The 14,140-nt window shown below is 45.9% G+C and overlaps 1 protein-coding gene across 14 annotated transcripts in view; it reads right to left on the bottom strand.

Moving 5' to 3' along the window:
• Positions 1-14,140, bottom strand: part of ACC (acetyl-CoA carboxylase) — a 183,557-nt gene that overhangs the window by 33,457 nt on the left and 135,960 nt on the right. For all 14 annotated transcript variants that reach the window (XM_067090785.1, XM_067090789.1, XM_067090781.1 and 11 more), the window contains one exon: positions 6,895-7,015. In XM_067090785.1, coding sequence (XP_066946886.1) covers positions 6,895-7,015 — 121 coding nt within the window. The remainder of the gene's footprint in view (positions 1-6,894; positions 7,016-14,140) is intronic.

Raw genomic sequence — 14,140 nt, 5'->3', positions numbered from 1 at the left:
TCTACACAGTAGGGTAGCCCAGGGATAACTCTAATAGCTTACAGTCTACAGTCGACCCACACCTATTCACAGATTTTTCTGTGGAACTTATCCCTGAATTATTTGAGGAAAATTCACTAATTCGTGGTTTTTTTGTAAGGCAATATTCGCTGATTACTGTATTTTCCTCTTATTTTCATGACTAAATACAGTTTTTATGATAAAAAAATGATTTACCAATTTTCAAATAATGTTAATGTAAAAACAGCAAAATATTAATCAAAAATGTTAAAGTGAAATCCATCCATATCGATCTATTATCATTGTAATATGCATGATATAAAAAAAAACGAAATTCACCCTCTCTCTCTCTCTCCCCATGACAACATGCTATTAGCCGAAGGGCTGGAAGTAGCCAATCACACAGCTTGCAGCTTGATGCTTTGGTATTTACTGTTAGTAACGTATGAGTTGTATTTTTATTCTCTCTCTCTCTCTCTCTCTCTATACGATGACTCTAAAATAATATTAAAGTGTTTTAGGATGATAGTTTAAGGTATATTTGATGTATGATGATAGTTTGAGGTATACTACATTTGGTGTTTGAACTATTAAAATAGGAAGTTATACACATTTTTAGAGGGGGGAGTGTCAAGTATTCGTGGATTTTAGCTATTCGCGGGTGGTTGTGGTCCCTATCCCCAGCAAATACCAGGGGGTGACTGTAGTGTAACTCCATATAAATGAGCTAACTGGTATATATATTTAGTAATTATCATTCAGTTTAAAGCATTACATTACTTATCACTTGAATTCAGTTATATCTGCAAAATGAAGTGCTTTTAATTATATGTGTACATACCTGTACCTAATTATGCTTACAAGATGTGTAAAGTACCGTACTGTATACAAAATCCATACAATATAAATAAAACATAAACATTGTTTCTTTTTAAACCTAATTAACCAAAATTCTTCCTAACAAAAAATTGGTGAGAGAGAGAGAGAGAGAGAGAGAGAGAGAGAGAGAGAGAGAGAGAGAGAGAGAGAGAGAGAGAGAGAGAGAGAGAGAGAGAGAGCAAATGTATTCTAAATGCATAGTTTATCCTAACATAATGTACAGCATACATGTGCAAATACCCTGTACACATTCACAGATACTGAAAAAATGAAAATATTGTAGGAGAGAGAGAGAGAGAGAGAGAGAGAGAGAGAGAGAGAGAGAGAGAGAGAGAGAGAGAGAGAGAGAGAAGGATGGGCCTACAGTAAATGTGTATTATTTCCTAACATGATGCACAAACAGGAAAGCTTTGGTTATGTTTGTTCACTATCCACTCTCACAGACACAGCCAGAGAAAGCATCAGTCAACATGAGTGCGTTTATTCATTCATTCACCCTCCACCCTACATGCACAAACAAGAAGCCTCGGTCAATTGTACAATAACCCTATTGTGCTTACTTTTTAGATGTGAAATCTGCTATTTGCTGAGCTGAGGTGCCACTGTTTATACATATACAGTACATTGTGTGTGTGTGTGTGTGTGTGTGTGTGTGTGTGTGTGTGTGTGTGTGGAGACTTCTGATTTCTTTAATACTAGAGTAAGATCTTATAAGAAAACTAGAAGAATTTCTTTAATACTAGATATAAGATCTATATAAGAAAACTAGGTTTTTAAGAATTAAATCTTATATATATATATATATATATATATATATATATATATATATATATATATATATATATATATATATATATATATATATATATATATATATATATATATATATATATATATATATATATATATATATATATATATATATATATATATATATATATATATATATATATATATATATATATATATATATATATATATATATATATATATATATATATATATATATATGTGTGTATGTATAAAAATAATGTTTCATGTTAGGTAAAAGTCTATTTGTTCCTACCAACTCATCATTCACATAAACTGCAAACAATGATTCATGTGAAATGTCGAGCAGTCATGCATCGCAGCCTTTGCAACAGTCCAGTGGAACCAGTGGAGCAACATGGAAAAGTATGGGTCACAAACCGGGTGAATCGCAATATGGAAATAAGCATCTTGCATGTCCAGGGATATCATCCAATCTCCCAGACGGATGGAAGCAAGAACTGAGTGGATGTTTCCCATGTTGAATTTTGTTTTTTCTACGATGTTCAAAGCACTTATGTCGAGCACCGGTCTCCAACCCCCTGAGGCCTGCATACTACAAAAAGACGATTGTAAAATCCTTTCGAGTCTGCCTTTCTCCCTAATTCTATTGCTTCTTTGCTCAGAAGAGAGGACAACACTTCCTTTGACAGTGCCGAATACTTCTCCGATCCTATGGAGTAAGCCGTCAATACGACAGGAATGTTAGTCAATGGCGGATTCCCCTTGAAGGGGATAGAGTGTCCCTCCTTTAAAACTTTCTCCACCCACTGATCCGCTCCTCTTTTCCTCCATCTCTCCCAAAAGAGACGAAGCCTGGCCCCTACTGGAGCATGAAGAACTTAATTCTCACTTGCGAGAGGATGATTTTGAGGATGATTTCTTGATCGGTCAGGGAGCAAATCTAACTGAACCTCGGGACCTGAAGCAAGATCTCTGATTTCCTCCACAAAATGGCTTTGGTTGTTCGAGAGATGATGGTTTAACTGAGAAGGCAGACTAGTCCCTCTGGCGCTTCGTCGATTGAGTCAACAAATCTTGCGTTGACTTCTGGTGTAGACTCACTGCAATCTCACTTGCGCTGGGCTGAGGAAACAAATGATGTTTATTCAGAGGGGAAAAAAGAAGAGCCGATTTCTGTGGGGCTGTAACGCCCTTTGTTGTGAAAGAGACCCAAAGTTTGTGCTTCTTAACAATGCCCATGGCATAAAGGACAGCTAATTCCTGTGAGCCATCTCAAACGGCTTTATCTGCACAAGAGAGAAATTTAAACAGGTCTGCGGGTTCGTCACACAAAAAAGCTGGTTCTTGAAGCTTCTTGGCAACTGCTCCCAAACACCAGTCGAGAAAACTCAACACCTCGAAGGACTTAAACTCTTCAACAGATGATCCATCTCCTGTGCTGAAAAGAACGTTTTTGCCGAAGTGAGAGCAGATCTCCGTCCCAAGTCAATGAGTGCAGAAAAGTTCCCCTGGGAGGAGGCAGCCACTCCCAGGGAAGGAGCTTCTCCCGTTGTGTATGACAAGTAACGCATACGTGCGAGATGAGAAGGAGGAACACTAAAACAGGCTTTCCCTTGATCCCTCTTCTCAGAAAACCAGTTCTCTACTTGGCAAAGAGCTTTCTTTGATGATTTAGAGAGAACTATCTTAAGAAGTCTCGTCGAATCCACGGGCTGACTGCTCATCAAGAAAGACAAACCTGGAGAGGAAGGAGAGGTCGGAGTGAAAAATTCCGAAAAATTCCGAGAACTGCTGAAGAAGGCACTTGAGGAGTGACGCACACGGCATAGAAGACGCATCCTGCTCCTCTTCTTCATCTTCAGAAGAGATCGGAGACTTCATCGAGTCTAATTCAGGGACAGTCTGTGCTGCTGGTTTCTGTAAAAGATGAAGGATATTATCTAGTTTACATTGCAAAGGTTCAAGAGCTGGGTCCAATGCAGGAGAAGGCTTATCCAGAGCTGCAGGGCATTTGGAGACTTGAGGGGACTTGAGCGCTATGGGAAGATCAGAAGCTTCACAGCGCTCCAATGAAAAAGAGCGCCTGGCCACTGCAGGGCGCCTAACAGCATCAGGTCGCTGGGCCGCATCGGTACAAAATCTACTTGTTTTCATTTTATTGACGACACCACACACTCATCCACTCCATGTCATGACTGAGACTAAGGGCAGCTTCATATCTCAGAAGTGGAGACTTTAATATATACATCCAGAAGTGTTGCATCATACTCATACTGAAAAATCTTGCTTTCCAGGACAACAACCATACCCCTTGTATACACTAAAAATAACTACAGACCAAGAACACTACCTTGTGGATTACCAGACACAATAGGTCTTAGTTTGCTGAACATCAATTCCACATTGACCAAGGCCCTCAAAACATACCATGTTCCACTAGCTGCAATATGACAGAGTCTTGTCCCTAGATGTGGGAGAAGGTAACCACCACAATTCACACCCATTACCCCCTTCTCCTGCCACAACTTCTAAAGCCTCTGGTGAAAAAGGCTTTCTCAGCCTAAAGTTTGATTGCTGTCTCCTGAACAAAAGATGGGTCACTGCTCCTTGAATGTGTAGAAGGAATTCTGGAGGTTGACACACAAAGATTCATTCTTATTCCTTGCTGCACTGGTCATGGAACTCGGCCAGTTCTCTGACCAACTTTTCAAGGGAAAACACAAAGGCAAAAGGTACTTGATAAGAGCATCATGCTTCCTCATGTCATAGTTGACCATGAGGTAGATAATTATCCTGATAATGGAAACAATTTGTAGATACCTAGAATCCACTTATATTAGCTGGTGATGGACAGGTATTCATGCAAGAAAAGCAGTAGCAGATGTCGCAAATAAATCACCAGGTTGAAAAGAATACAGAAAAAAATGCAACGACTCCAGTAGCTGGCACAATTTTTGTCCCAATACTCTAATCACTACTGTAGTCACTGATTTAACTAATGCAATGTTCCAGCCCAGTGACAACTCCAAAGATTTTCACCAAAATTTTGATATCAGTGGCTGCCAGGGTGTACTAGTCCAGCATGAGACAGCAGAGATAATGGATGACTGGTCAGTCCTAGCAGTCACCAGCAGAACACTAAAGGAACTTGGATCATCTTTGTGATTTATGTAGCATCTGGGCTTACAAATCAACTGTTAAATGCTGAATTTAGTTCCCTCCAAGACGGCTACATCTGGGGATGGAGATAGATACTTCAACAGCATTGCATCATCCCATAGCAAATAGGATATCAAGAATGTATGGCGATCTTGGGGTTTCAGCAGCAGCCAAGTCTTCCAGACATACTGTATCTATTCCTGCTGGATCACATATCTTCACTGGATAAGTTGGTTCCCAACTGCCACTTCAGGATAAAGTCTCTACGTTGGTTAGTCTTGAAGTGATGGCTGGCTGCAGTTCTCCCAGACTGCGTACCCTACACTACCCTACCCTACCCCTTGAAAGAAGCCCTAGATCACCAGTGGTGGCAGGACCTAGTTCATTTACGAATATTTGTCTCTAGTTTCTCAAGCCCTATGAGTCCTACTTTTCAAATATGCTTCAACATATGGTTGGGAGTTGACCTCCTTTGTCACTAGGTGAAAAGAACCTCATCAGGAATTGGCACATCACCTTCCTGCAATTGAAGGCAATGTTACTAACCACCCACTCATTTGACAAGTCAGTAGAAAAAAGGTCATCAGAGTTACAGTGGACAACTTCACCACAGTGGCCTACCTCAAGAAATGGAAGAACAAGATCTGAACCTTAGTATTTATGCCAAGAAGGTGGAATGCTGTCAAAGTGAAAGTCTGGAAGACTCTTGGCAGCTGTGAGGCTGCTGGAATGTTTTAGAATGAGCCTGAACTACAGGGTCCTGGTGTATTGCTATCACAATAAAAAATATAGTAGCCTTGAAATTGGACAGGTCAGTAATGTTGCTGTTTAAGGGGACAGCTACACATGCTTAAGGACAGACTTCAGTGAGTTTGCCATTCATTACAGGCTTCAAGTGAAAACCCAAACTACAAACAGCCAGAACTGTTCCACAGCACCCTTCACCATCCTGTCCCTTGCTTCATTAGCTAGCACTGAAGATCATCTTTGTCCAGCATGAGCCACTCATCATTACCTGAGTGCCAGAGACTGCAGAGCCAACATCCCCCAACCAATCCTATCTACAGGGTCAGCATAAAAATCCTGTCATGAGAACTGTGCTCTTCTAGTGGTTTGAGGACTGTGCTCTTCTAGTGGTTAAGATAGGTCAAACCAAACACTTACACTACTGTGCCAAATGGTGACATAGCCCTCCCTTATTCATTACCTTTCAAAGATAATTTGGATGCAACTCTTAATTTTAAATGTGGGTACCTGGCAGTGACAATTTACCTTTGCAAGGTTTCATCTAGGGACTTTAATTAACAAACGGTGGGATACAAATTTGTTGGACCAATAGTTGATGTGGGCCAAGTTTTATCTTTGGAAAGAAGACTTTCAAGGAAGCACTTTCATCTCTTCCTTAACTATTTCTTCTCATCCACTCACTGCTGACACCTGAGAGATAGAGAACTTTGAGAATTATAGCATCTGTCTCCCATGAATGATAGACATCTTTTCTGAGAAAGTTGAAACCCCTATCAATACTTGCAATTTGAATTCAGAAGCGTTCATCCTTACTTAAAGTGACCCTCAAGTTAACAGAGCCATAAGTCCCCGATCTATACCAGTGCCATGCTATCCTGATCCTACAGGTCTTGATCACCACCCTGGGGCATTCAAGAACTCAGTCCTCCCTCCTAACTTGTGATTCAGGATATATGTGAGCAATGGGTTGTGATGTAAGTTTTTTATAGCATAATTTTTTTTTTATAAACCCATCATTCATATAATTTCATTCCTCCCAGGCCCTCAGATCCCACAGCCTCATATCCACAACACATACACACTGTGGCAGCAAGTAACAGGGAGCTAGGCTCCATGTGGTTGAGCAGTCCAGCAAATATATATATAGGATGGGTTTGTATGAAAAAAATATTTTAAAAAATCATTTAGTTTAGAAAAATTACAAACTACATTAAATCTTAAATCTAAACAGGTTGGATTTGAACTGATTGCTTCTGGGTTTAATGGACTATATTAAAAGATGGCATGTCATTCCTTAAAAATGTAACATTAAAATTTCATTACTCTTAAACTTACCTATGATATGATTTATTTTGTACCTTGTTTCACCATTTTCATCAGTTATCTCAGTGTGAACTGAGTCCAGTGCAGAAATTTTCTTGTAATCTTCAGGTGTTACATAGAGATACTTAAAACCCTGCAAAATAGAAAATCAACTTTTATTCACGATGAATGTTCATCGAAGTTAGACAGCAAATAACAAATTTTCCATGAAATAAAACATTTTGTCATCTTACAGAACTACTAAGAGATTCAGAACTGATGAACAATCACAATTTTTTAAAGTAAATTGTATTTTTCCTAACTATACAAACCTGAGGTCCTTTTACATTAGGAATTACTTTCAGCGAAGCTGGAAAAGGATTTCGAACAAAGTGGTTAGGCAATCAACTACCATCTGGGAGGCAGGAGTACCACCTGCCCAGATGTAAACATTGCAATTTGCCTTTCAGCCCAGGTGTCAAATTGAGGGGTGGCATGAGGTGGGCATGAAACATAATGTAAAGGACCTCAGGTTTGTACAGTTAGGAAAAATACAATTTACTTTAAAAAATTGTCATTTGTTCCAACACAATATGTAAACCGTTGGTCCTTTACATTAGGAAGACTCACTGGTTGGAGGGAGGAATCTGAATGAGTCTCTATGAACTGACTGGAGTTCGCTACACCTTGTGTTCCCTTCCTGGTCGATAGAGCAGGGAAAGGAAAACTGCCTCTGACAAAAATGATCGAGTTGTAAGAAACGCAAGATCAATTGTCAGACTTCTGGGTCCCTTTGCATGAATGAGGAAATGTCAGTTCAAGCAAAGTAGGCTAGGAAGAACTTTGATAGTTGTGACATTAAAGCAAATACAAGCACTAGGCTTGTCTTATTGTCATGGCCTCCTTCCCGGCTAGAGGAAGGAGCGGGGTTGCCTCTGTGATCCTGAAAGGAAATACAACGGAAGCTCTAGTTGAGTGCTTACCTGCATCGACTGCTAGATCCAGCATGTAACGGCACATCTGCTCCCTGCCCATAGGAAGAGAGTTGAGATGAGGTGAAGGAATAAGCTAGTCAATCCACATTCATTCTCCCAATCACAACTGTACACCTTAGGCGAGATGCAACCTGTCCTGTTAGAGGAGCTGGGTAAGCTACACAACTTGTTGAGCAGCCACCACAGGACCCAAGGAAAAAGTGTCCAAGGACTTGTGGGCAACACCCCGAAGGTAGAAGGAAGTGAAGGTGGTCTGTTGGGACCACACACTAGCTTTCAAAACCTGTGGGACCGACAGGTTCTTCTGGAATGCAAGGGATGGACCAATGCTGCAGACTTCGTGAGCTCTTGGACGAAGTGTACCGGTGTTGTCTTCTCCAGCAGCAGAATGCACTCTCCTTATCGTCTCATGAAGCCAGAAAGAGATCGTGTTCTTGGACACTTCTTTCTTGGTCAAGCCAGCGCTAATGAAGAGTCGTCAACACTCAGGACGGAGATGGCTAGTCCTCTTCAGGTAGCGCCGCAGCACTCTAACAGGACACAGTGGCATCTTGTCTGGGTCATTACCAACAAAGTCCTCTAGGGAGGGGATCGTGAAGGACTCAAACAGAGCGTCAGGGACCGATGTATTCTAAGCCTTCGCTACGAAGTCCAGGACGAAATCAAGCATAACTGATCCCCATCCCCTCGAGTGTTTAACATCGAAGGAAAGTCCACGAAGTTCGCCAACTCTCTTCGCTGATGCGAGGGCAAGCAACAAGACGGTCTTGAGGGTCAGATCCCTGTCTGGAGACTCTTGTAAAGGCTTGTACAGCGCACGAGTCAGGCTCCCTAGAATGAGTCACATCCTACGTAGGGGGCCTGAGGTCCCTGGGTGGGCAAGACCTCTCGAAGCCTCTCATCAGTAAAGACTTCTCAAAGGACAAGGAGATATCTACCCCTTTCAGCTGCAAGACTAGGCCGAGTGCGGCCTGATAGCCTTGTAAAGCTGAAATGGAAAGAAGCTTCTCTCGGTGAAGAAAGACGAGGAAGTCTGTGACCTGCTGAACAGTAGTTCCAACTGGAGAGATATCCTGTCCACGACACCAACCACAGAAGATGGCCACTTTCCCTGGTATAGAGCCGCGGAGGATCGTCTGAGGTATCCAGCCATCTCCATTGCTGCACGACATAAAAAGCCTCTCGCTAGCAGGAGATGGTGGATAACCTCCAGCTGTGAAGACACAGGAACTGCACTGCCAGGTGATACTGGGCCAGGGGAGGATCTCTCTCAGCACCTCAGAAAGGAGAGCTAGCAGGTCGGGATACCAAACGGCCTGAGGCCATTTGGGTGCCATCAGAATCATTCTGAGATTTGGAGTGATCATCACTTGACTGATCACTCTGTGAATCAGACAGAATGGAGGAAAGGCGTAGATGCCAAGATTGTCCCATGGATGTTGGAACACATCCTCCAAAGTATGGCCCATGGATCCAGCATGACTGAGCAGAAGACCTGAAGTTTTCTGTTGTGCCGGGTGGCAAACAGATTGATGACTGGATGCCCCCACAGGTTGAACAACCTTTCCGCGACTTCCAGATGAAGGGACCACTCTGTTCCGATCACCTGATTCTGGTGGCTGAGGTTGTCTGCCACTACATTCCTCTTGCCTGGAACGTACCTGGCTGACAGCTCTACTGAGTGAGCCAGTGCCCACTCATTCACCTGCAATGTCAACTGGTGAAGCAGGTGGGATACTACTGTCCACCCTGCTTGTTGACATATGCCACTACCTGGTATTGTCGCTCATCAATACCACAGAGTGTCCCGTTCGATTCTGGAACTCTTGGAGAGCCAGGAAGGCTGCCTTGAGTTCTAGGATACTGATATGAAGGTGCTTGTCATCTCGGTGCCACACTCCTGAAATCAGCAACTCCTCCATGTGTGCGCCCCATCCCTCGGTCGATGCATCTGAGAACAGAAGCAAGTCCGGAGAGAGAGTATGTGGGCATACTCTTATCAAGGGGTTCCTGACGTCCATCCACCAGTCTAGGTCCTCTCTCACCTCCTCGGAAAGAGGAATGAGAAAGGACTGGGGGTCTCGGGACTGAGACCAATACTCCTTCAGTCTCCACTGTAGAGACCAAAGGTGAAGACGCCCATGAGGGGATGGCTTGCACTTCTTGCATTAGTGCGATGTCCTTTGGCGACCCAGGAATGTAGGTGCGGAGATGGACTGGTGTGATGGTGAGGGGTGGACGAGACTCAAAGGGTAGTAGATATCCCTCCCGAAAGACATCCACTATCCAGGTCTCAGCTCTGTATAGCTGCCATGTTGCCCAATGGCTCGACAGGCACCCACCACCTTCAGCAGCAGTGGGGGGGGGCACCACCACCACCACCGCCACTAGCGTTTCCCCTTATTCTTCTTCCCCTTGCCCCTTTACCAGACTGGAAAGCAGGCTGAAACGGGCGCGAAGGCCCACCCTTTCCGGAAGAAGAAGAAGGCTGGGTGTTCCTGTGGGATCCTTCCAAAGACTGGGACTTCTTAGGGGCCGGGGAAGTGCTAGCCTGGCCCAAAGGCCATGGGGCTGCAGTGGAACGTGAAGACCAGGAGGTCTTAGCCACTGCCTGGTGAACAAGGCGGTCGCTGTCATCGGCCCAACGCTTGTCCACCACAGCATCTACCAACTCTCTAGGGAAGAGAGAGGAAGAACCCAGCAACAGTCCGTTCCACAGGGTCACTGCTGACTCGGGTCTCACAGACCTGGCGAAGCAAGAAAGAACAGCGTCTCTCCGCTAAGAACCAGGTTGGTCCACAGGTTTGCTGTCTGGTGGGCGAGGTAGGAGATGGCTCTACCTCCAGACTGGCACAGTCTCCTGAAAGTGGAGTCCTCCCCTGGTACAATAGTGCCCGAGAAGGCAGCCACTTTGGATACTATGAATGGCCACAGATCCAACCAGGAGACTGCCTGGAAAGCTGCCCTGGCGGTGGCTTCCAGGGTTGCTGCCTCTTGCTGTGAAAGAGAAATACCCTCTACAGTTAGCTGCTGCAACGAGAGACCAGGGCCTAGACAAACCAGGTCTGGGTCAACCTGCTTAGGCAGCAATGTCCCTTCCAGGGGTATGTAGAATCGCTTCTGTCAAGGAAGAGGAGGGGGAAGCAGCTTGTCCAAGCAGTTCGAACGAACGAATTGTCTTGCCCAGACAAGACCATTCACTTGGTCGAGAACCCCCTCAGCAAGCATGGACCATGGCAGCCCCACCGAAACCTTGGGTTCCTTTTTCGGACCCCAGAAGGATTTGAGGAGCGAAGGACGATCCACAGACGAGGCCGCGGTCCCTTCCCCAAAGTCATTGTGCTGACAAATCAGTGCAATTACCTCTGCAAAGCTCCTCTGTATCTCGGGGGTGTCCGTGTCCTGGGGAAGAGGAACCTCGAGTTCTTCCAGGGTGTGGTCTTCCCGATCTACTCTCCCCACAGGAGGGAGAACCTTGGCAGACCCACGGGATCCTTCTTGCACCACGTGGGCGTATGATCCAGTCGATCTGAGAACCGAGCCAGGAACGTAAGCCCCATTGGTCGAACTCTGGGGAGACAACTCACCGGAGTTCCCCGTCCGACTCACACCTCCTAGGGGGAGCCCAGGAGGTTGAGAGGACAGGCGAGGAGGATCAGGCACCAACGCTGGTCTTGCTGGCGGAACCAGCAGGAGCAGAGGGCCGAGAGCGGTCACCAACCCTCAGTGATGACGGCAACTCGAGTCGAGGAGAATGCTTTCGCCTCAGCGAAGCATTGTCCAGAGGAAAGTGGAGAAGTTCACGCGAGTCGAGCCAGGCTGGCCATGCGAACATGGCTGGGGACTGGGTGGAGTTGAACGCATGTCTGGCTGGTGAGAACTTACGCTGTCCTCTAGACGGGCCCCAGACTTCTTCGAGGCAAAAACCTCGCAAGAAGACTGAGCAGGGGACCTCTTCTCTGTCTTGCCAGGTGTCTGGACTCAAGAGGCCAAAGCACCTTCCTGGGAACCTTGCTTGGCACTCGTGGAAATGCCAGCAGAAAGAGTCGGGACACCTACTTGTCCAGACTCTTTCTCCTGTCCTGTGCCCAAGTCGGTGTGGAGAGAGGTCTCTCCAGTACCAGACCAGGGTACCCAGGTCTCCTTAGAGACCTGGGTACTCAGCGTAGCTCGCAAATGAGTGTCCGACACAGTGCCAGCCTTAGAAGCGGACTTCTTCGGCACAGCAACGTCAGTGCAAACCGAGGTCTGCACACCCACCCTCGGCTCCTGAGACGACTGACCTGGGGGTCAACAAATCGGTTCCCTGGCCCGCAGACCAGGAAGAGCCAACGATAGATCCCACTACCTTCCCTGTGGAAGGAGGCAGTACCTTACAAGTCTCAGGGCAAAACTTCTTAGGGGGGGGGAGAGACAACCTTCTTCTTCTTCGGCCAGCGAACCTCAGAAGAAGAAGAAGAAGAGGTAGCAGACAACAGGGACGACGAAGATGAAGGCAATGAAGACGACAACACACCTTCCTAGACCTTTTCTTCGACTTCTTCTTCATCATCTTCTTCAGGATGGCGGTCAGGTCCCCCATCCAGGAGGGAGCAACAGAAGACGCAGGAGCAGCCGGGGGGGCTAGGGAAGCAGGAACAACCCGGGCAGCGGAGACATCAGCGATTGGGCCAGCAACTACTGGGGCAGGCGGAGCAGCGCAGGAGCCAGGTAAGCCAGGAGCTGGGGCATGGGTAGAGGGGACGAGTGGAGCAGGAGCAGGCTGGGCCACAAGTCAGGAAATCCAGGAGCCGGGACTGGAGTCGGGAACAAGCATAAGCTGGCAACAGCAAGAACAGCAGGAGCAGGCACCGTGATGTAACCATACTGGAGGGGCCAGGCAGGGACAATGGGGCCAGGAAACCAGGTGGCAGCGGCACGGCATGGAGAGAGGCAGGAGCGGCTGATACCTATACCTGAGTGCCCACGTGTGAGGCGACAGTCACAGGCAGCTCGGCGAAGGACGGCGTAGTGACTGTTGACGTGGTGGAAATGGCCGCGGCGTGGGTGGTCACAAGAGTGCCAGACATGGGAAATCAGGCCCTCCAACGACAGAACGCTAGGTGGACCAATGTGAAGCCAGGTAGAGGTGAGGTCTGCAACCTGCCCACTGAGAGAAGTATCCTCAGCCAAACCTGAAGGCAAAGTCGGGTCGAAGGAGGAAGCCTTTGCTTGCTCCGGGGGGAAAAAATTCCCATCCAGAGCGAGGAGAGGCCCCCGAGAGGATGTCCTGATCATCTGCTCCCCAACGGCCTTCCACACCTGACGAAGCGAGTGAAGAAGATGATGGGGAGTCCTCACCCGAAGGAGAGGCAGCAGGAAGGGGAAGCTTGCCGGTAGGGAGAAACGATCCTGATGGGTTAGTCACCATGGGAGTCATCGGGGGCATATAGCCCTCAGATGATGCCTTGGTGGGCTTCCTTCGATACTGTCTCCTCCCCTCAAACTTCACCCACTCTTAGGCAGACCAGCAACAACACTCTGAACAAGGTGAATTACGAGAACATACACATCCCCTGCAAGTGGAGCAAAGGATGTGTGGGTCCATATCAACATGTAAGTGGGAGCTATTGCACTTTGTCCCCCCTACCCCAGGACATACACACTGGGGGAAGGAGGGCTTGCAAGGCTTAACAACATTCATGGCAAAAAACAAGAAAGATCCCACTGGGAAAACAGCTCAACAGCAGTCAGGGCAGAGAGCGAGAAACACGTCTACAGCACACGACGGCCAATAGCAAATTGGAATGTTTACATCCAGGAGGAGGTACTCCCGCCTCCCGGATGGTAGTTAACTGCCTAACCACCTTCTTCGAAAGTTCAACTGCCGTTTCCAGCCTCGCTGAAAATTATTCCTAATGCAAAGGATCAACGGTTTATGTACCGTTTCGGAACAAATGACTTTTTGGCAACACCTTTTCATCAAAGCATTGGATAAAGGTGAAAGTTGGCAAGTGTATATTTTATTACTCTACCTAATTTTTGCAAGTATTATATAATATCTAAGTTCAATAGTTCTGGTACTTATCAGAGTAAAAGTGTGTTTCCTATGCCAGAGCCATCAAAATTGTAGGTAATGGTTTTGAACACAAGTGACATTTACCTATGGTGTCATGAGGCTCCACCCACAGTGAAGATAAGTTTACGTTTGGGGAAAACATCTCTTCACTGTGGCTCTGCCCACTTGCCGATGACATATTCACTACTTGGTATTACCAAGGCCAAGAGAGACAATTTGGTGGAGT

Source organism: Macrobrachium rosenbergii, chromosome 47 (genome assembly GCF_040412425.1).
Source record: "Macrobrachium rosenbergii isolate ZJJX-2024 chromosome 47, ASM4041242v1, whole genome shotgun sequence".
Lineage (NCBI taxonomy): Eukaryota > Metazoa > Arthropoda > Malacostraca > Decapoda > Palaemonidae > Macrobrachium > Macrobrachium rosenbergii.
Note: the sequence above shows the minus strand (reverse complement) of the source record. Positions and strands in the feature narration are given on the sequence as shown.